Here is a 21,425-nt window from a genome sequence, read left to right as displayed (position 1 = left end):
TTTATAGTCAATATGCGAAAATTTCAGAAACAGTGAATGAGTGATATCGGAAAAAAAAATTGACAGTTCCCCCTGATACAGGAGTCATTCTATCAAACATTTCTAGTTCATTCGAGCAGATTCGAGCAAATTTATGGTCGATATGGCGATTAAACTATGCGCATATATAGTGAACAACCAATTCACTATCGGTCAAAATTTCGAAAAAGGGGTAACTTTAAAAATTATTTCTGATAATGGGACAAAAGTGGGCAAAAATTTTATTGTTGATTTTGGTAGCACTAGTACCCCTCTACATAATTACCGTTTACCCATCTTGCCCATACCCGTACCATCGGCTATATTTAATTTCAAAGATAGGGTACTTTCAAGGTGATGGGCGACACCTATCAGTGGTTTCCATACTATGTCTCAGAGACATGGAGCAACATAAATTGGTCATGATGCTTGAATAGTCGAAGACATATACTATCATCACCTACCATCAGTATATCACGCAGTCCCTATTTTGGCCTGGAAAAATGACTCTAAATATGCCTAAATTTTGACTCAAAATCAGTGAAAATAGGCTGAAAATCGTTATAGGGCCATACCTCCCGAATGGTTAATTTTTGAGATCGGCCCTTTTGGTCAACGAGTAGTCTAGTCGGACTGATTAATCCCTGTGAATATGAATCCGATCGGCTGACCCCCACCTTATCACCCCCTGCATGGTTTTCTCGTGGAATGACACTTAATGTATGAGCATATTATAGTTAACACATCAGTTGGGAAGGAAAACAAATTAATTTCTTCTGCACTGTAAACAATTTTGTGACTCCAGGTTTTTTTCCATATTTGATTTTTTTGAAGAATAGTTACATCCATGTTATGGCTTGCTTTTCATTTTCTTAGCACTTTCAGTTATTTTTTCATTAACAAAATATTTTCGTTTAATTTAAAATCAGATTTTAGCACCTGATTGTTTAGATGGAATTTGATGGGGGAAAAAATTATTTAAAGCCATTAAAGGGGAAATACCGAATTCACAAGTGATTTTGTTTAAATTTGTAAAAAAAATCTCAAATAGCTTGTCAGAAAGTTCCAGCTCAAGATATATCTAGATTGGCTTAACACTAACAAGGTTACATGTACATAAATTAATAAGGAATTGTATGTATATGGTTAAAGGCTCATTAATGAGGACAAATCTTTTTGGCTTCAATAGACTTACTGCTGCTTTAAGAGGAACTGACTTTTGTTAACAATAACTGATAGTATATTAGTTTATATAATAGAAGACTTTCCACTATCATGCGTTTATATAAAGAAAGGATAAAAAAATATTGTGTTGAGAGCTGTGGTGTAAACAATTTTTTTTTTTTATTATTATTTGTGAATGAATAAATATCTACATCATGCTAATATAAATAATACTACTGATAAATTCATCTTTTTTTAGACAGAGTTTATGAATACATCAATTGTTAAATGTCGCTCACATGAGAAAATAAAATTAAAGGAGCTAAATCGCTAATACTTGGTACCTAGAAATTGACACAAACGCATATAATAATGTATTATGAATGTACATGTATATAAACTGATTTACATTAAATCGTTTCTGTTTTTACTGTAATTTCTAATCAGTTATGTTCGGCGAAATACGCATGTTCTCCAGATAAGAATATAGTGTCACCATTTGACATGACTTGTGGAATACGTCTTGCCTCGTTCATTGAGTCCCTTATTCCAAATGGCGCTGAAACGCATTATGGTACACGATTCGTGTACTAATGGTAAAATGTTTATTTTGTCTTGAATATTGAATATCAGGCGCCCATCTTTTCCCAGTAAGATCACAAGCCCAATGTTGATTTGAATTGACAATTAATTTGTATTTTCAAAGTCGAGGATTTTTGATGATATTGAGTTAGAGACTTAGCTACTTTAAGTTCAAAATCTCTGTCTTATGTGCTCTTTGAACTTCGTTTCTGTATCAATTGAAGGGTTCGAAACATAACTCACATGCCAATCACACTCTTGTCAATATCAAATGGTGAGTTGGGTGGTCAAATGGGTTAACGTGTGCACTTTAGATCACAAGGTCTGTCAATGAGCCAAGTGGGAGTGGTTTCGATTCCCAGCTTGTACGTGACAATGAATAGGATTGCCTGACAATGAATAGGATCGCCTGACGTATCTTGTGGGTTTTCTCCAGTTTCCTCGCACTGCTAAAGGACCCCTACGCACAAGCAAATTATTTATATGAGTTTGAGTCATACTGTTGATCCTGTAATGGCTTTCTTTGTGAGAGTTGAGTTAAAGCACCTCTCTCTCTCTCTCTCTCTCTCTCTCTCTCCCTCCCTCTTGCTTTTCAAATAAAAGAAGGGATCAAAACTGGTCTCCCATGCCTTCTAGGCCTAAAATTGTCTATTTTAGGCTGTCAATCGGGAAGTATAAGGCTGTGTTAAAGGAGGACATGTTTTTATAATAAAAGTTTTAAGTGTATAAATGTTATCTAGATGAAGATAGCTGTGTGCGGTTTTTTTCTGGTTCAGTGATCGTGGTGAAAGGCTGATGTTTGTTTTCAATTATCAGGTAACAAGGATGGGCTCATAGTTGGCTATTAACTAGACTCAAGACTTAGGCCAAATCAATTTAATATTTTTGTTCTTCAGGAGTCTTGATTAATGAATAGCCACTTGTGTCTTATGGAAAATGTTGTTTGTTTGGTTTTTTTTTAAAAATTGACAATGTGGAACTAAAAGCTCTTGAGGAAAAACAATCAAGTATTATCATTGGGTTTAAAATAGGACACATAATAGATATTACCTAGAAACAAAAGTTCACACTGATGTGGCCTTACAACAATATATCTGTATCTATATATATATTTGTGACTGTCGTTTGTCTGTCTGTCTGTCTGTCTGTCTTTTTCGGGGTTGGCGGCTACACTAGGTCTGCCCCGAGTCTGAAATTTGGGGTTTTGGGGTAGCTCGGACCAGGGAGTAACATAGACCAGGTGGCGTTAGTCTACCACATCTGGTTTCGAAGTTATGACCCCCGAGCGAAGCCGGGTATCCTGCTAGTTTACAATAAAGACAAGACTTACTTGTCCTACTAAAACTTAAAGTGTGGTTCTAAATGCTAGATGTTTTGGTGTTTTCGTTTTTGGTTTGGATTCAGTCTGAAAATTTCAGTTACATATCATTTCATTTGATTAGATTACATTTTATTATTTTAGTAAAATATTTTGTATTGAAATTTAAAGTTTTCATTCCTCGTGGATTCAAACGTCTCTCAGAATACAGGTTAAAAAGTGTTAATGGTCAAATATGTTAACCATAAAAAAAATTAATAATACCGGCTACAGGTTCGTGGATAATTTCTTTGTGAATCTTTGAGAACTTATTCGCCATGCAGTGTGTATGAGGGATATTTTACCCTAACAGCACCGCTACAACCAAATTTTATTTCAAATTCCAATTTTCAAGGGTTCTTTTACGTGCACACCAATGAGTAGACAGAACCTAGGTACATGTATCTTGTTCCTTCAGAACAACTAGACGATGTCCTTGCCGACCAGGCCCGCAATCCTGCACTACTGACAAGTTGAAACCACACTTTATCAGCCATCACCGTACTTTAGTATAATTACAGTAAATCTGGTTTAAATTTGACCTGTAGATTGTAATCCACAAAGGAGGCTTAAAATATGACCTAATTGATCAAGCTTTTTATTGTGTAGAGTAGATTTATTAACATAGATTAGAAAATAAACATAAGACTTTTATATCAACAACAACTGTCAACTGATAATGTTGTCCACAATACATAATTTGTCTATATTATGGTTAACATTCTAGTACAGGATACTACTATAGCTCCGTTTACACTTGGCCCTATAATAAGCATTCTGTTCCCCAAACATTCCCCAGGACGCGATAAAATTTAAGAATTTGCATTTTGAAATTGTTATTACATACCGGTAATCGTTGGGAATATTTGTACAGTTTTATTTTTTTAAGTTAAGTCCCTTCCGCATACAGATCTTTAGCAGTGGAAGGAAACCGGAGGACCTAGCGAAACCACGCCACTTGACTCGATGATGGCCCTTACGATCTTAATCTTCTCTTATAAACTGAAGAACATTTGCTTCTGAACAAATTTACTTCTTTACGACATAACAATATTGTTAATATTTTACAAATCATAAATAATTAAATGAATACTGTTGTTACAAATCATTAAATAATCAAATCACAAATAATAAAATGAATACTGTTACAAATCACAAATAATAAAATGAATACTGATGCAAATCAGTTGAATTTAAATAAATGAAAAAAAACCCAATAAAAGCCAAAGGGAGAAGGGCAAATTTTACAGCAAGCGGTTCTCTGTAATTATTGATACAGGTGGGGTAGAGTTAACACTTAAACAAACACAAATAATCCCTTATTAATGGCCCTGTTTCAAGCACCTTAACTTGATAAAGGGAACAACGACGGTCTCTACTTCAGTTAGCATTAATTACCCATGTTCAATGACTCTTAAACACAATAAGAAAGAGCTATTTGTGTTGTTCTTAATGGCGTATTATTCACCTTTTTTCAACATTTTTCAATATGAACAAAGGTTTACTATTCAAGATGTGGAAACAAACCAGGCTAATTAAACCTGGGTCAATAATTGCGAAATATTTACACCCTGGGAAGTAGTAGAGTCTCAACACCCTAGGGGTTGAAGTTACAACTCAGCAGGGTGTCTATAGATATAGATATCTTATCAGAAAAGGAATGGGTCCTATGGGTTTGAGTGATCCATGGCCTGTCAAGAACTAAAGGGATAAGATGTCCTGGTTTAACTCAAGACCTAATTAACTCCAGCTTGTGATATTAATTCCTATGTTAATTAACACTACCTGGCTTTTTGAGCAGCTTCTGTTTCTTAATTTAAAAAAACAAAAATACTTGGTTGTTCTTCACAAAAACTTTTAGTTCCACATTTTCATTTTTTTAAATTCTAAATAAAATATTCTTAATGAAAATCGAGTTACTTTTTATTTATCAATACTAAATTCTTTGGCCTTAGATTAACCCTTTGGACACATACGCCCTGAACGAAAATTCGGTAAAAATGGACCAAAAATGTTTTTTTTTGTTTGTAATATTATGTATTCTTAGGACTCTAGTGGCCGAAAAAAAAAACCGACTAGAATACCGAACAACCGGTATCATATCAGCCGCCACGGGTACCTGTTCGATACTGATTGACCGAACAGGTACAAACAGGTACCCATGGCGGCTGGTCTTTTGGCCGCTTGGGTCCAAAGTGTTATGGAATTTTTAGCTTGTCTTTGGTCTATTTTGTCTTTAGAAGTGATAATATTTAAAGTAACTGTGCTCATTGCTTTCTCTGTCTCCTGCTGGAAATATCAGTTTTTGTACTGATCCGGCTTTTGGTCAACTCTAATGGTATTTAGAATGGATTTTCTGTGCATTAAGTTGATCTCTTCCTGTGGAGTATAACCTTCAGTGGTGCTATAATCTGATCCACAAAGAAAATAGTTTATGTGAATCTCTCTAGGGGTGGTTTTATTAGCCTTCAGATTAAATTGAACTTAAATTTAGTAGTATGGAGGATGGAATTAATGAACACAGCATGTCCTCTCCATAAAAATAGAGATACACTATGTGGATGCTTGATGTTCTTGTAGGGATTAGCTAATACAGATCAAGGTCATGATGCAGATTCTTGAAGTGTTATTTGAAGAATCTATGATGAAATGAAATGAGGTTTAGTGTCCTATTATTCTTCACCAACAGGCAGGCATATTCCATGCAATGTGCAATGAAAGAAATCTTTCCAGGACAGCCACACTACGACCTATCCAAATGACTAGAAGTTTTTTCTTACCAGGTCCTACGTCCTGCACCAATGACAAGGGAATTAATACCTGCCAACAGAGGGAGTGACCCTGAGACCTCCTTGTTACCAAGCCAGTGCCTACCTTTTGAGCCAATATGACTCCCAAAGAATCTATGATGCTGCTAGCATCCTTAGTTTGTTTAAATGCTGCATTATCATTTAAAAATGAGAAAAAAAAATTCAAAAAAATATTATTTTGTTATGGAATAATAAAATACATTGACAGAGAGTTTTTATTAAGCATAAATGTCCCATTAGCAATGCTGACATGTCATAAACTTCCATTTATTTTTCGAATTTCATTGAAAAGGGAAATAAATCAACTGCAATCACTCATGTATTAATGATTTGCCTGTCTCTACAAATTTGTTTTATTTTTATGATGCATTCAACCATTTCATTTCTTTGTTTATTTCTACCAATTGTTTTGGAGTTATCCTATTAATGGCCATTTTTATACGTCCACATTCATAATGTGAACGTATTATGCCGTCGCCCCTGTCTGTGTGTGTGTGTGTGTGTATGTATGTATGTGTGTGTGTGTGTGTGTGTGTGTGTGTGTGTCTGTGGTTCGCCTACAGGGCGCAATTCTTCATGGATTTTCTTCAAACTTGGTATACTTATTCCTTATACCCCAAGGAAGATCCCTATTGTTTTTGGTGCATGCCCGACCCCCCGGGGCAGAGCCACGCCCATTTCTAGTATTTGTTTGTTTGTCGTCTACAGGCCACATTTCTTAACTAATAATCTTGAAACTTTGCATACACATTCTTTGTACCCTAAGGAACATCCCTATCGTTTGGGGTGCATGCCCAACCCCCAGGGGCAGAGCCACGCCCATTTTCTTTTCGTGTGTCTTTGTGTCGCCTACAGGGCGCAATTCTTACTGGATTTTCTTCAAACTTGGTATACTTATTCCTTATACCCCAAGGAAGATCCCTATTGTTTTTGGTGCATGCCCGACCCCCAGGGGCAGAGCCACGCCCATTTCTAGTATTTGTTTGTTTGTCGTCTACAGGCCACATTTCTTAACTTATAATCTTGCATACACATTCTTTGTACCCTAAGGAACATCCCTATCGTTTGGGGTACATGCCCAACCCCCAGGGGCAGAGCCACGCCCATTTCCCATTTTCTTTTCGTGTGTCTTTGTGTCGCCTACAGGGCGCAATTCTTACTGGATTTTCTTCAAACTTGGTATACTTATTCCTTATACCCCAAGGAAGATCCCTATTGTTTTTGGTGCATGCCCGACCCCCAGGGGCAGAGCCACGCCCATTTCTAGTATTTGTTTGTTTGTCGTCTACAGGCCACATTTCTTAACTTATAATCTTGCATACACATTCTTTGTACCCTAAGGAACATCCCTATCGTTTGGGGTACATGCCCAACCCCCAGGGGCAGAGCCACACTTTATATACTTATTCTTTGTACCCTAAGGAACATTCCTATCATTTGGAACATCCTTATCATTTGGAGTAGGCCCTACATGCCCAACCCCCAGGGGCAGAGCCATGCCAATTTTCTTTTTGTGTGTCGCCTTGCCTAGCCTTCTTGACAAAGTACCTTGTCAATCAAAGCAGAATTGGAATGTGGACGTATATTGTAGCGTTAGCGTTATGTTATTTATTTGTGTTCTGTCCTCACCTGATTGTATACTAAACAATATTTATCCAAGCACAAAACACATCATAAATCTCCTGCAGTGAAAGTAAAAAAACCCAAGATGTCTGTTGAAATGAGAAATTAAATGGGGTTTAACGTCCTACTGTTCTGCTCCAACTGGGTTGATGAAGACAGAAATTTGTCTGTTGAGAAGACTATTAACATTTTGAAATGTAAGGGTCCTTCTTGATATTTTTTGTGGTGACCCTAATGAATAAGGAGTTGATTTTTGGGGCAAGGACCTAGGGTATATAAATCATGTTAGATATACAAGATAATAAAAGATAATGATTGCAGGGTTGGGATGGCCTAGTGAACGAGTTTTTTCCAGGTACTCTGGTTTCCTCCTACAGGAAAGACCCCTGTGTATGTACTGCATATACTAAAATTAAGACAGCTTGTCAACAATATCGCCCTTGGTGAAAGTGGGCGTAAAACCCTAACAATAACAATAGATGTTATGTTAAAACATCAACAGTTAAGTAACTTAATTGTATGCAATTTTTTACTGTGGTGGTTCTGCAAGGATCCCAACTGTTTCTAGTGTTATTCTATGCATTAAGATATTTCCTGACAATGTTGTTTAAAAAGGAAGAGAGAAATTGGATTTAACATCTACTTGACACACACTAGGTCATTCAACACGAAGATCCGGTAGCAATTTTATAACAATATATAATTAGCTTGTATGTTGGGGTCTTAAGCAGTGGGTGGACCCAGAGAAATCCCACAAGGTTGGGCAGATGACCCTACTGACTCCTTGTCACGTAGATAAGGATCAAAACCAAGCCGCTTGAATCAATTACAGATCTTATGATATAAAGAGCACACAGTGGTCAAACATGCACTTTAATTAAGTCATCAGGTCTTTCATCCAAATTCAAAGGTCATTGTTTAAATCCTATGAGGTTGCTGGCCTAACCTCAGTGGTACTTTGATTCCCCCCACCCCCCCAGCACAGGTAAACAACCTTGTGTGTAATAAAATTGTTTAAAATAAAGATATATCATGTTTTAGTCCATAAATGACCTAGTTTTTGTTGAATGCAAACTCCTTTTCTCTCTCTCACATGGAAGAAGTAATAAATTTTATATTTGAGATAAAAAAAAAAAATCAATATCATTACTTTAATGCTGTGGTGAGCAGTAGCTATACATGTACCCAGCTTTTATTATGACCACAGTGAGAATAATCATAGACTCAATTCACCTGTGACTTTCTATTGATAAGAAAAGAAATGAAATTGGGTTTAACATCCTACTAATAGTAATCAGGAAATAAATTTGTACTATAGGTCCTGTACAAATAGTGATCCATATAGACACTTAACAAAGATAAAACGACGACTGATAAGTTATTATTGATAGAGCAGACGTCAGTATTATAATCAGGATTTGTATAAGAAGATTAAGGCCTTCTATACACATTGTCATTAATAATAGAACTCTAAACATAACTGATAATCTCTTGTTGTGGTCATGACTCGGCACAAATTGGTAGGGAAACACCTTCAAGAGATACTGAAATAAAAATCTACTCAACAGCTAATTCCTAATCCTCTTCCATCTTTATTACTTCCCTATCAGAAGCTTCTACTGACCATTTATCTGTTCTGTTTACAAGTTAATGCCAATAATGGAACTGAACATTTCTGAAAAACAAATGCATTGAATATGGATTATTTCATTATCAGCTTGATTCAGTTTCTATTTCAGGGCCTTCAGAACCTGGGGAATGAGGGATTGGGTGCTTCAACAATATTTCACAAATATGTGTTTAATAGTTGAAACATTGTCCCAGTGACAAGCCCTTGGAACACCATTTTAACTCACTATGCTGACAGTCTCCCTCGGGGTTCTTAATCCATTTTGAAACGAACCGGCCAAAATTTAGTCAAATGAGGTCCCGTAAGAAATGGGTTAATATGTCATTCCAATGTGTGTGTATTTCACAATTTTATTATGAATTACCATGTGATAGTTGGATGGTCGAATTATTGGATGTAAAAGATTGTTTTTAAATCAGCAGTAGCTATTATTATCAACAACAAACAAAAGATCAGATTAAAATTATATTTTTTGTGATGATGATTCTTGAAATTTAATAAGGGACCAGAATATCCAATATAATTTGTACGAAAATTTAGAATTTGGTCACTAGCCACGGCCATATTTTTTAATTGAATTAGTAAATTTAGGTTTCACGTCATTCAAAAATCATTCCTGGGTTACAAGTAGTAGCCTAGGTTCTTTCCTTTGAAATTAGTATAAAAACATAAACAAGAAAGTTTTCAGCGCATTACTTAGAATTCCATCAAACAATAAATAAAACCCCATGCAATTAGATCAAGAAAGATAACTCTTAAGTGGGCGACTAAAATTTCTATATTTGTTGGTTACTAACCAATACCATAATTTCTTTGTACTGAAAATACCCACAGTTATTTAGAAAACTTGTAACTTCAAAGAATATATTCAAGGTTAAGAGAACATAATTGTGGTAAATGAAGTATTTTTACAGACAAGTTGAATGTATATAATTAAACCTACATGTGGATGTTTATTTTAAATACAATAAAAACATGAAGACAACCTACACAAACTGTTCTAGATATTTGTATTGTACAGTTAGAATCATGTACTACTGTAGAATAAGTGGGTGTCGACTGTTTCATGTTGATTTTTCATTCATGAGTTGTAAAACTTAGCTAACATGTCATAAACCAGTCATTCAAATCTAATAAAAGAATGAATGGAGTTAATGAATGGGATTGATGTTTTTTATGATTAAGATCATTTTAATTGATATAATTTTACATATTAGATATGACGTCAATACTGGTGTAATTAGACATGTGCCATTTCAACTGAAGATTGAAGAGAAAGGTTGACTCGAATCAACTGTTGAATATTAATGCGCTACTCGTCTTTTTCTTCTTCTTGGGAGCACACACTTCGAAAAGAGAAAGCCTAAGGCTCCACCAATCCAAATACAATTAAAATGAAACTTGGCATGCTTGCGTTCATTGGACAATTGCGCATCAATCGACAGACTTCAATTTTTGATATGCCTTCACAATTCCAAGATGGCAGCAATGACATCATGCTCAGTTCCTAGTCCACATTGTGCCAACATACTTGTTGAGAACTGAATCTGTTCTAAGATAATAACCATGTTTCTTTACTGTGTGGTTATAAAATCATCAGCTTGATAATTCTATTTAATGATATATTATATATATCTACTTGTTTATCATGTTTACCTGAAAACTTTTATATACAATTTTCTTTTCAACCTGTGATAAAATAGTGTATTTCAAGTGGAGCAAGTTTCATTCATTCATGATGTGAATGTTTTTGATAATGCAATTACATGTGTGACGAATGATTATCTGATACGAGTTCAGATCGGCCAATGTACTTTTTATTCTCCATATGTATTGTAATAAAGACACCAATATGATTTAAACTTGCTGGGAGATTAATTCATTTGATCTTCATTCACCTGAGACAACCATCAAATGGTGTCAAAGGTCATTGCAAACGTGCCAGAGCACAATGAAGACAAAGTCTTTTTAGCTTGGCTGTATAATAGCTAGTCTGTTTGGTACACAATGAACAAAAAAGCGTGAACTACCTTATACTTGAATTTTATGTACTTAATCGTGTTATTGGTGTTGTCTGGATTTCATGAATGAACATTGTATATAAAGGTAGATCTGTGATTATCTTTTAACAGGTGGTTGCTATCTAGTGTCTCCTGGTCAAAAGAGAGAGAGAAATAGGGTTTACTGTCCACTCGACACAAACTAGGTCATTTTAGGACTAATATATGGTTCAATTTTATTTCAATAATTCGATTGCGCGTTGGGGTCTTTAGCAGTGGGAGGAAACCCGAGGACCCGAAAAAAAACCACGAGGTTGGACAGGCAACCTCACTCCTTGTCACGTACAACCAGAGAATCAAAACCATGCGAGTTGACTCAGAGACATACCTTATGATACAGAGCGCATGTGCTAACCAATCAAGGTTATTTTGGGACTAACTTATGGTTCAATTTTATTTCAATAATTGATTGCCTGTAGGGGTCTTTAGCAGTGGGAGGAAACAGAGAAAACCCACAAGGTTGGACAGGTGATCTTATTCCTTGTCACGTACAAGCAGGGAATGAAAACCACGCCACAGACCTTATGATGCAACACACACACATTAACCACATTGGCTATATGTTGTAGTGCTGGCACAAAATATCGATTGTATCGCAATTCACCTTCTCACGATTCGCACATTGGATCGCAAGATGCTGAATCGATGTATCGCGATTCTTTTTTTTATGTTTTTTTGTTGCTTCAGTATCTTACTTGTCACTCTTAATTACCCATGTACACATTATCCATAGGTACACAAACACTCTTAAATCATTTTGATCCACATCAATATTGTGATACAAAACAGTTTTATTTCCTCTACATCGGCAGGATTAAAAATATCAATTATTCATTTATTCTGTTGTTTTCTTGGTAAACATTGACCTGGTTATGAATCGTGATACAAATTGTATCGTAGCACCTGAATCGCAATACGTATCGTATCGTGACTGCAGTGGCAATACCCAGCACTAATATGTCCGTCTCAAAATCATCAAAGTAGTGTATTGATGAGACATTAAACTCGGTTCCATTTTAATCACAGTATTTCAGTCATATGCATGTGTGTATAAAATTCTGTTTCAATAACTGAAGAACTGAAATGAAATGAAATGAAATGAAATGGAGTTTAACGTCCTACTGTTCTGCTCGTAACCTGGGCTAATGAAGACGGGCATACGCCATACAGTGTACTATGAGGGAAATTTTGCCCGGACAGCGGCACTACGGCCTACTCTTATATCGAATTCCAACTGCCAAGGGATCTTTTACGTGCACGCCAATGTGTACACGGGAGCTCGGTTTTTCGTCCCATCCAAACGACTAGACAGCTTTCCTTGTCAGACCCTCCGTCCTGCATCACTGACAAGGGAGAACCACGCCGGAAAATCTGGATGAACTTTCTCGGCCAATGCAGGGATCGAACACCCGACCTCCAGGCTAGCGAGCTAGCAACTGAAGAACTACTGTTATATAACATCAAACAGTTTTTATTTTGTATCATACATTTAAATATCAATAAAAAGTGAGAAAACACTCACTTACAGAATATCCGGAACCAGAGGAATTGTGCGCTGAAAATTGTTAGTGACAGGTGGCCTATTTCCAGATTTAATAGTGTTATAAAGATTCAGGTTTGACGAACAGAAGTTGTGAAAATCTGTGTTTAATCAAAGGAGCAATTAATTTGTCATTTGTTTTATCTAAGAGATAGAGAGCATGTAATAATAGTACATTCCTGTAAGACAGATGATTTAATATTACCTATTCTTGTTAGTACATGGCACTTTGATATATTATGGTACTATATATAACTACCCAACTGATAACATAATCATGGTAGAAATATAGATTTTGTTTTCATCACTGTGTTGTAATAAATTAAACATGACTTCCATAGAATGGAACATGATGAAAAACACCTGCACATATACTATGAAATGAAATGTGCTTTAAGAATCTACTGTTCTGCACCAACTGGTATAATGAAGTAGATGCCGTGCAGCAGGGGTCTCGATAACTGGATTTCCATCGCATTTTTCGAATCAAATATTGCCCGGTGCCATTTTGAGTTTTCTATATATAAAGTAGCTAACCTGATTCGCACAAATGCTAATCATAGATTTTGCTTCTATTGTTTCTCATATGGACAATTTTATTTCCCATTTTTAAATGTAAAAAGTTGTTAAAACAATTTTACTACATTTCTTTGCTAGTTTAGTCAGGATCATCTAGTATCTATTACGTATTACTGCTAAAAACTCAGTTTTAGCACTTCTTATATTACATGAAGTTACATTTTGATTTTCTGTACCATCCTAATGACTAGGCACTGTCAGATCCTGACATGGGAAACCACACTGGAAAATCATGAGGTTAGCGAACCAGTGTCCCACTCACTGAGTCACTGTTACTCCCCTGCACATTGTAAATGCAGTTAATAATAGCTGATACTTTGTTGTTTTATAGTAAACGTGCACTTAAATGCACCAGTACCACAAATCCAAAGTCCAAATTCCACAAATCTAAAATGCAAAAAAGCTTTTATTCATTGTTAGGTTTTTAATCACCTTCCAGAAAGTGATACATTTCGTTGACTTACGGAACACACATATTTCATTGTGTTTGTGACCGACTCTTGTAATTCATAAGAAAATGCATTTATTTATGCATTGTAAGAGCTTCAACCATCTTCCAAAAAGTGATTCATCTTCTTATATTCCCAGACCACAGAGCTGCTGTGGGTTTTGTTGTGTTTGTGAGCAACTCTTATAAAGACATGCCGGTAGTCATTGTTACATGGTCAACAGCTTCTAAAAGGTGATACATTTCGCTATGTTCACAGAGCTGCTCAGTGAGTAAGGGCTTGCTAACCTGGAGGTCCCATGTTCGATCCTGGTATTGTCCGAGAAAGTTCATCTGAATTTTCCAGCAAGTCAGTGCAGAACAGAGGGCCCTGCAAGGGACAATGTATAGTCGTTTAGATGGGACAAAAAACCAAGGCATCGCATACACATTGGGGTGCACTTAAAAGAACCCTTGGCAGTTAGAATTGTAGCACCACTGTCCTGGCACAATTCCTCATAACTAACACACCATATGTCGTATACCGTCTTCATTAGTCCAGTAGGACAGTAAACCCCATTTCATTTGTAAATTATAAGATAAAAAGGTAGTTAAGTGAGAAAAGTCAAGTTATATTAACCACACTGTAAATTCTATATGCTCTCTGTTTGTTTTAGGCGTCTAAAATAAATGTGTAGCCTTATTGCTCTGTTAGTTCTGTGAAGTTGTGAGTAGGCTAGGTCTATTTACTCCTGACTTTTTTTTATCCAGTCTCTTGTTGACTTACCATTTCTATAGTAATTATCAATGTGCTGACACGTGTTTGAATTAAAACAACCACAAGTCAACAAAATTACGACTAGCATTATTAACAAAATGATTCAAGTTGTACCTGACAATATATCAGGTGCTACTGAACTAGTATCTGACAGTTTAAACTTTGTGGGGACATTTATTAAAAAATATCAATAAAAAACACAAATCTGTGCCACAAAAAATAGAAGGCACCAGAGGGATTGTGCCAATCTGTTTCACAGAAGTATTCTGAAAGCCTTCTTATACCTCTGTATAAGATGATTGACCTTTATAAGTTCATTTATGCCTTCTAATTCTACATGTGACGTCACATCGTACGGCGTCGATCATTGGTTTGATGGTGTGTGCATTGTTTACATAAGATGTTGTAACGTAATCTGGTCCAGGCAGAATGGTGTCGTTTACTCATTTTATATATCCATTTACACTTATTTGGAAATATTTTTTATCCAGATATACTTCAAATACCTTTATTTGTTTTTCTAATACTTTAATAAAATTGTTCTAGAATTTAATTTGCAGAAGGAAAAAAGTTAATATTGTGAGCTAATTAACTTGCACCGATGTCATCCCTCTCAGTGATTGTAGCAGCCTTGCGAATATTTATTGCTAATCAGTGTGGGATTGTGCCTGACAAAACCTGTAGTGCTTGACAACATTATGATAGGTGCCTTATTTCAAGGCTTGATTACTAACTGTCTGAGAAAATAATTACATCTCAGGCTAGTCTATATAGTAATCAATTTCAATTAAAACTACCAAAGTTAACAAAGCTCTTTACAAATCAAAATTAGTATTCACATTACTAACTAGATGTATCTGAGAAAATTATTACACCTTGGGCTTGTCTATAATGCATAAGGTTAGGAGACCAAATGGGTTAAAGATACATTATGTAAGATTTAGATATGGCCATTCTTTCTATAATAGTTAAAAAAAATAGATGATGCAAAATGAATATATTGAAAATATCATTCAAATTACTTTATTCTAAGCCAAGTTATCACTGTTTGGAGTTTTGACAAGATGTGTGCATTGATTGTTTATTATCGTAACCACGGTACGGGTATATTCAAGACTTGGCCACACTTCTTCATTTTGAAATTAAATCATTAAATGACCGAAATGTTTGAATCTAGTTAAAATCTCGAGCATCCGATGGCGTTGAGAGTTGATTATGGTCTTGTCATGTTAATAAATGTCTAATTAATAATAATTTATATAACATTTAAACCCTAAAGAAAGACCTGCAATAAGCAAATTTACCTCTTGAATACTTTAACATTGTGTGCTTTGGCTAATAAGATCTGTCATTAAGTCAAGCTTGTACATGACAAGGAGTAAGGTCACCTATCAAACCTCATGTTTTTTCTCTGTGTCCTATGATAAATGAAATGTCGAATCAAAAGTCGTTGATATTGCCTCTTTATGACAATAGTGGTTTGAGTCCTGGTTATAAACTTATCTCCACACTGTCCCCACCATGTATTCTTAAATATTAATAATATAGCCAGTTCTCAGAGGATTCTCCGATCATCAAAGATTCCAAGCTTTAATAAATCTCATGAAGTTTGCTTTCTTGTATTTAACGATTAAAGCTGAGTGAAGAACTTAACTGTTTTAAAGATGTAATAAGTGTTACAGTAAACTATTGTGATTTATCGGCTGTCTAGACTTAGACCACACCAGTTTGAATATCTCTTCTTCGGGAACACTGATTGAAATTCTGCCTTCAATTACTTCCAGGGAAAAATTATATTTATAAACATTTAAAGCTTTCAGTTCAAAATATTTAGGTTTTGGAATCTTAACAAATCATTGAACACAAGAATTGAGTGTGTTATTTATTGAATAAGACCCTAAAGAATTAATAATTAAATTGGTTCGGCCTTCCTTAAGAGATTACATTTCACACCTGAAACAGTATAAATATTCTTTTTTTGCCTCTATTTCTCAGCCAACTAGACATCACATTTGATTTTTTACTATCCTCTTTTAGACAGGGCGCTTATACATGTATAATGATATGGTGTTAAATGGTATGTCAGCACGATTCGGGCTATATTGTGCCAACCGCATATAAAGTCATACAGTTCTAAACATAGTACAACATATGCAAAAGAACAACAATATTAAATGTAATTAAATAGGGTTTAGTGTCCTGTTTTTCTCCACCAACTACTCCCCCTCTCTCTCTTTCTCTCTTTTTTTCTCTCTCTCTCTCTCTCTCTCTCTCTCTCTCTCTCATTTGACCTAGGGTTTCGGAGGGAAAAAAATGGAGTTCAGTTTTGTAGAAATGGTTTTCAAATTTATTAATAAATTAAAACATGATGTTCAGATAAATATAAAATCTTATGCACTGGTGTTAAAAATATAAATAGTATACATGTACATAAAAAAAAATGATTATTGATGGTCTTCTCTTAATTATGTGTATTAAAGGTCTGATGAAGTTCGGATGGAACTGAAAACTTATATGAAATATTATAGTTTTATAATGTGGGCGTCCGGATCTATTTTTATAAACTTTTCATTCATCCTACAAATTTCTGCTCTAATAACATCCATCGCTCTGTTATTATCTATTCATGAATATTTTTTTATTGATGTTTGGCTGGAATAATGATTCAGATGGCTGTTTGCCATGATAAAAAGGATGTATTCATCAGACACCTGTAAAGTGCAGCAGTTTATAAACAACCTAACTTCTTATTACAAAACTCATTCATGAATCTTAGTTTATCAATATTTTCACACTTGCCTTACAAATAAATTTAGAAATATTATCAATTATATTAATACATGGTACAATTTTATTTCAATAATCCACTTATTCGTTGGGGTCTTCAACAGTAGCAGTAGCAGGAAACCAGAGGACCCAGGGAAATCCCATAAGGTTGGGCAGGTGATCGGATCTGTTCCTTGTCGCATACAAGCTTAGGATCAATACTATGCCACTCATTGACAGGCCATGCATTAGTCCATGCAAACGCATGATGTACAAAAATAAATATAAAATCATTAACTTAACCTATTTATATAATCTATGTTTTTCAGGTACATAATGTAGCTTTTGCTTTTGAACTAATGCAAGATGCTGGTCTACCTCAACCTAAAGCTAGAGTGGAAGGTGAGTTTTATTAAATATTACACTTTATTCTAAGTTCTATAACTGATATATAGACATGTACCCAACAAAATGTCAGGTCCTACTACATTGGTAATTAAGGTTTTGAACTTTGTTCCAGACATGGGTGGCTGAATGGTTGAATGGTTGTGAATTGCATCATAAGGTCTGTCATTGGTTAAGTGTCATGGTTTCGATTCCCCACTTGTACGTGACAAGGAATAGGGTTGCCTGTCCAACCTCGTGGGTTTTCTCTGTGTTCCCCGGTTTCCTCCCACTGCTGAAGACCCTTACCACCAAGTGAATTATTGAAATAAAATTTAACCATATGATAGTCCCGAAATGACCTAGTTTGTGTTGAATGGATGTTAAACCCTCTCTTTCTCTCTCTCTCTCTCTCTCTCTCTCTCTCTGTTCCAGACATGTATTAATAATATACTAAAATACAATAAAAACACATCACTTTTATAAATAGATGATTGTACAACTTGTTGAGGGTTGCACTTTAATCCATCTACTTTATTCCTCGAGAATAGATCTCTGCCCTAAATGGCTGCCATATCCAAAAATTAGAATACTGTTTTGTAATGCATTTCTACTCCGTTTCATATCTGTCATACACATAAAGACTAAATAAACTTTTTCAATTTTATTAAATGGAAGCAGAATAAATACTCAACAAAATTCTTGGAGTATACTTTGAAGGGTTTTCGACTAAAATTGTTGATTTAGGATTTAAAATGTTGGTCAACTAGCTTAGTCAAGTGTCTGTTCTAAAGCAGAGCTAACTGTAGACAGACAGCTTAAGTTTAGTATGGCTTTAGTCTTGCAGTTCTAAATGTAACAGCCTCCTAGGGATATTGTTGATTTTCTTATATCGATAAATGTCCAGCCTACAATAATCGCAAAAAATCAGTACATTTATTTTCATTTTACATACCTGTGACTACTGGGACTTTAATTATATCAGTAATATTGTATCATTAATCAATAATATTGAATTGAATATTAATTTAAATGGTCAGTAACTTATCCAGATAGTGTAAATCAATATATGTCATTGACATCAGATATCATCATATTTAATCACTTCATAACTCATCATTGATATATATACTGGTGGTAATCATTCCATGTGGCCTATTATAAGGTGGGTGTGGCAACAAGCTTTCAATGAATTAAATGGTGAGGATAACATATTTAATGAACTAAATTTTTGTCAATAGCTGTGCGCTGAATCGATATAAATACATGAATGGAAATATACACATAATTTCACACCTATCTGCCATGGTTGATTTCATTAATGAGAACAAAATAATGACAATATAGTTTTAAGATTCAGTAAATTAAGTGTGAAATAATGGTTTTGTTTAAAGATTTTAAGAAATGAAATGATTTCAATCAAAACCTAAGATATTCCATTAAAAAAGTTCTTATAGAGCATGTGGATAATTATATTAGTTATTTGTTTAATTTCTGAAGAATTGGACACTCAATGGTTTGTCACCATTAGAATGCAATTCATTCCATCATGACTTCTGACCTTAACAACAAAAGGTCATTAACTTTTAAGTAGATTTTATTTGAATAAGACAGTAAGGAGGTGTCCATACTACCGGTACACAGGGATTGTTTGCTCAACTGTGACCTTTGACCTGGTCAGGTTTTGGTCACTTGGCACTGACCAACTCCAGAACAGTTCCTCACATTTCAGTTCCATTCAGAACATCAAAGGATCAACCATCTGACTATATATTTATTTTGACTTCTGTCTGTCATGAGAGAATTTTTGCATTAAAATTTCCATTGAAAATATTTTTCAAGTCCCACTGACTGACATTATATTTTGAATTGCTGACCCTTCGATTAGAGTACAAGTACTTACACTGAGACTATCAGATTAGCCCTGATAAATTTAATTAAATGATTGACGTAACCTTCAAAATGAGTAGATAAGAAACTGTAATTTTGATGAATTGTCTGTGGTTTTTCTAGATAAAGAACACTAATATAAGTAATATAGATTGATCAATCTGTTGACTATAAATACTCCTACATATTAAAGTAGCTAAGTCTCTAACTCAATATCATACAAAATCTTCAACATTGAAAACACGATTTATTTGTCAAATTAAATCAACATTCATGTTGTGATCTTACCGGAAAAAGATGGACTTTTGATATCCAATATTTAAGACAAAATAAACATTTTACCATTGGTACAAGAATCGTGTACCATAATGCGCTTCAGCCCCAGAGGTATCATAAGACTCGAGGGACGAGGCTAGACACATTGCACCAAATCAAACGGCGTATGTAGACTGGAATAACCAGACGCTAGAAATTTGCACTCGCTTGAGACTGCTGGCTTATTTCGCCAAACATAACTGATTCGAAATTGGAGTAAAAACGGAAACCATTGAATGTAAATCAGTTTAAATTATATATACATTCATATTACACTATTATATGCGTTGCGACGCACTTTTGTCAATTTCTAGGTCCCAAATGTTAGCGATTTAGCTCCTTTAAAATACAGAAGATAGAGAGAAATGAGGTTTAATATCCACTCAACACAAACTAAGTCATTTTGGGACTAACATATGGGTACAAATTTGTTCAAAAATGAGCATTGTAAGTTGCCCATATCCTGTCATTTTCTCAAATTATGTAATGAATATTCTCTTATGCTGTTGAAAATAGACTGAATCTTGCTTTAAATGACAAGAATAGGTATCTGTTCATTCGGATGTATAAAGCAAAGAATAAATTAATGGTCAAGGAAGTTTAAAAACCAACTTAGATTCTAGAACCAACTCTCTTGTAAATTATGAAATACTATAAATAATTCAATCAAATAAACATGTTATGTTATTCATATTGGGAACTCTATATTTAGAATGATATATGACAGAACTTGTCAATTCATTTATCAACATATATTTACACATATGACTCATCTTTTACTTACAGAATATATATACCTATACATTATTATGTCTATATTAAATTGGTAGATCATGTTATACAGCTTTAATTATTATTGGTTATATCATGTTATAATAGTATGTGCAGGAGGACCACACTACACACAAAACAAAAACAATAAGACAAACTCTGCGGACAAGACTAACTACATAAACATTGCAAAATATAAATGACAAATATCAAATCAAGCGAATGGATCCAGGGGCCAGCCATAAGCATCCACTGCACTGTACAGTCTCAGGCCTACAATGATTTAGGCTTTACTCAAAATAAAAATAAGACAATGATTAAGTCACTCATTCACTGTGCTACCTGAAAATCTTTGTCGGTCCGACCAAACCAATTTAATTTTTAGTTGTTTGGGATTTTATAAATAGATATAGCCACATGCGTTCTGTGAACATTGTTTTGTTTAAAATTTCAAAATACCGATATTAGGATTTAAAGATCAACCGAGTGCTATTTGTTTTTAATAATTATTTATTTTTCCCCTAAGAACAGAAATTCAAATTGATGTGGCCTCCCCTAGAATTTAAAAGAAATATAATGATGGGTCAGTGTTGATAACAGTATTATAACATTATTAAGCAACTCATGTCATTAAGACTTAGAAATGTTAGTATGACATAGTGTCATACGGGAAATGATTTTATTGATGATAACACTGAAGTCGAAGTCGTGTCCCACAGCGAAAGACTGTT

The 21,425-nt window shown here is 34.7% G+C and overlaps 1 protein-coding gene across 1 annotated transcript in view; it reads left to right on the top strand.

Moving 5' to 3' along the window:
- The window catches only part of LOC126812460 (beta-parvin), a 51,260-nt gene that overhangs the window by 18,976 nt on the left and 10,859 nt on the right, over positions 1-21,425 (top strand). Inside the window, exon 12 of the mRNA XM_050538857.2 lies at positions 17,664-17,736. Coding sequence (XP_050394814.1) covers positions 17,664-17,736 — 73 coding nt within the window. The remainder of the gene's footprint in view (positions 1-17,663; positions 17,737-21,425) is intronic.

This window comes from Patella vulgata, chromosome 2 (assembly GCF_932274485.2).
Source record: "Patella vulgata chromosome 2, xgPatVulg1.2, whole genome shotgun sequence".
NCBI lineage: Eukaryota > Metazoa > Mollusca > Gastropoda > Patellidae > Patella > Patella vulgata.
Note: the sequence above shows the minus strand (reverse complement) of the source record. Positions and strands in the feature narration are given on the sequence as shown.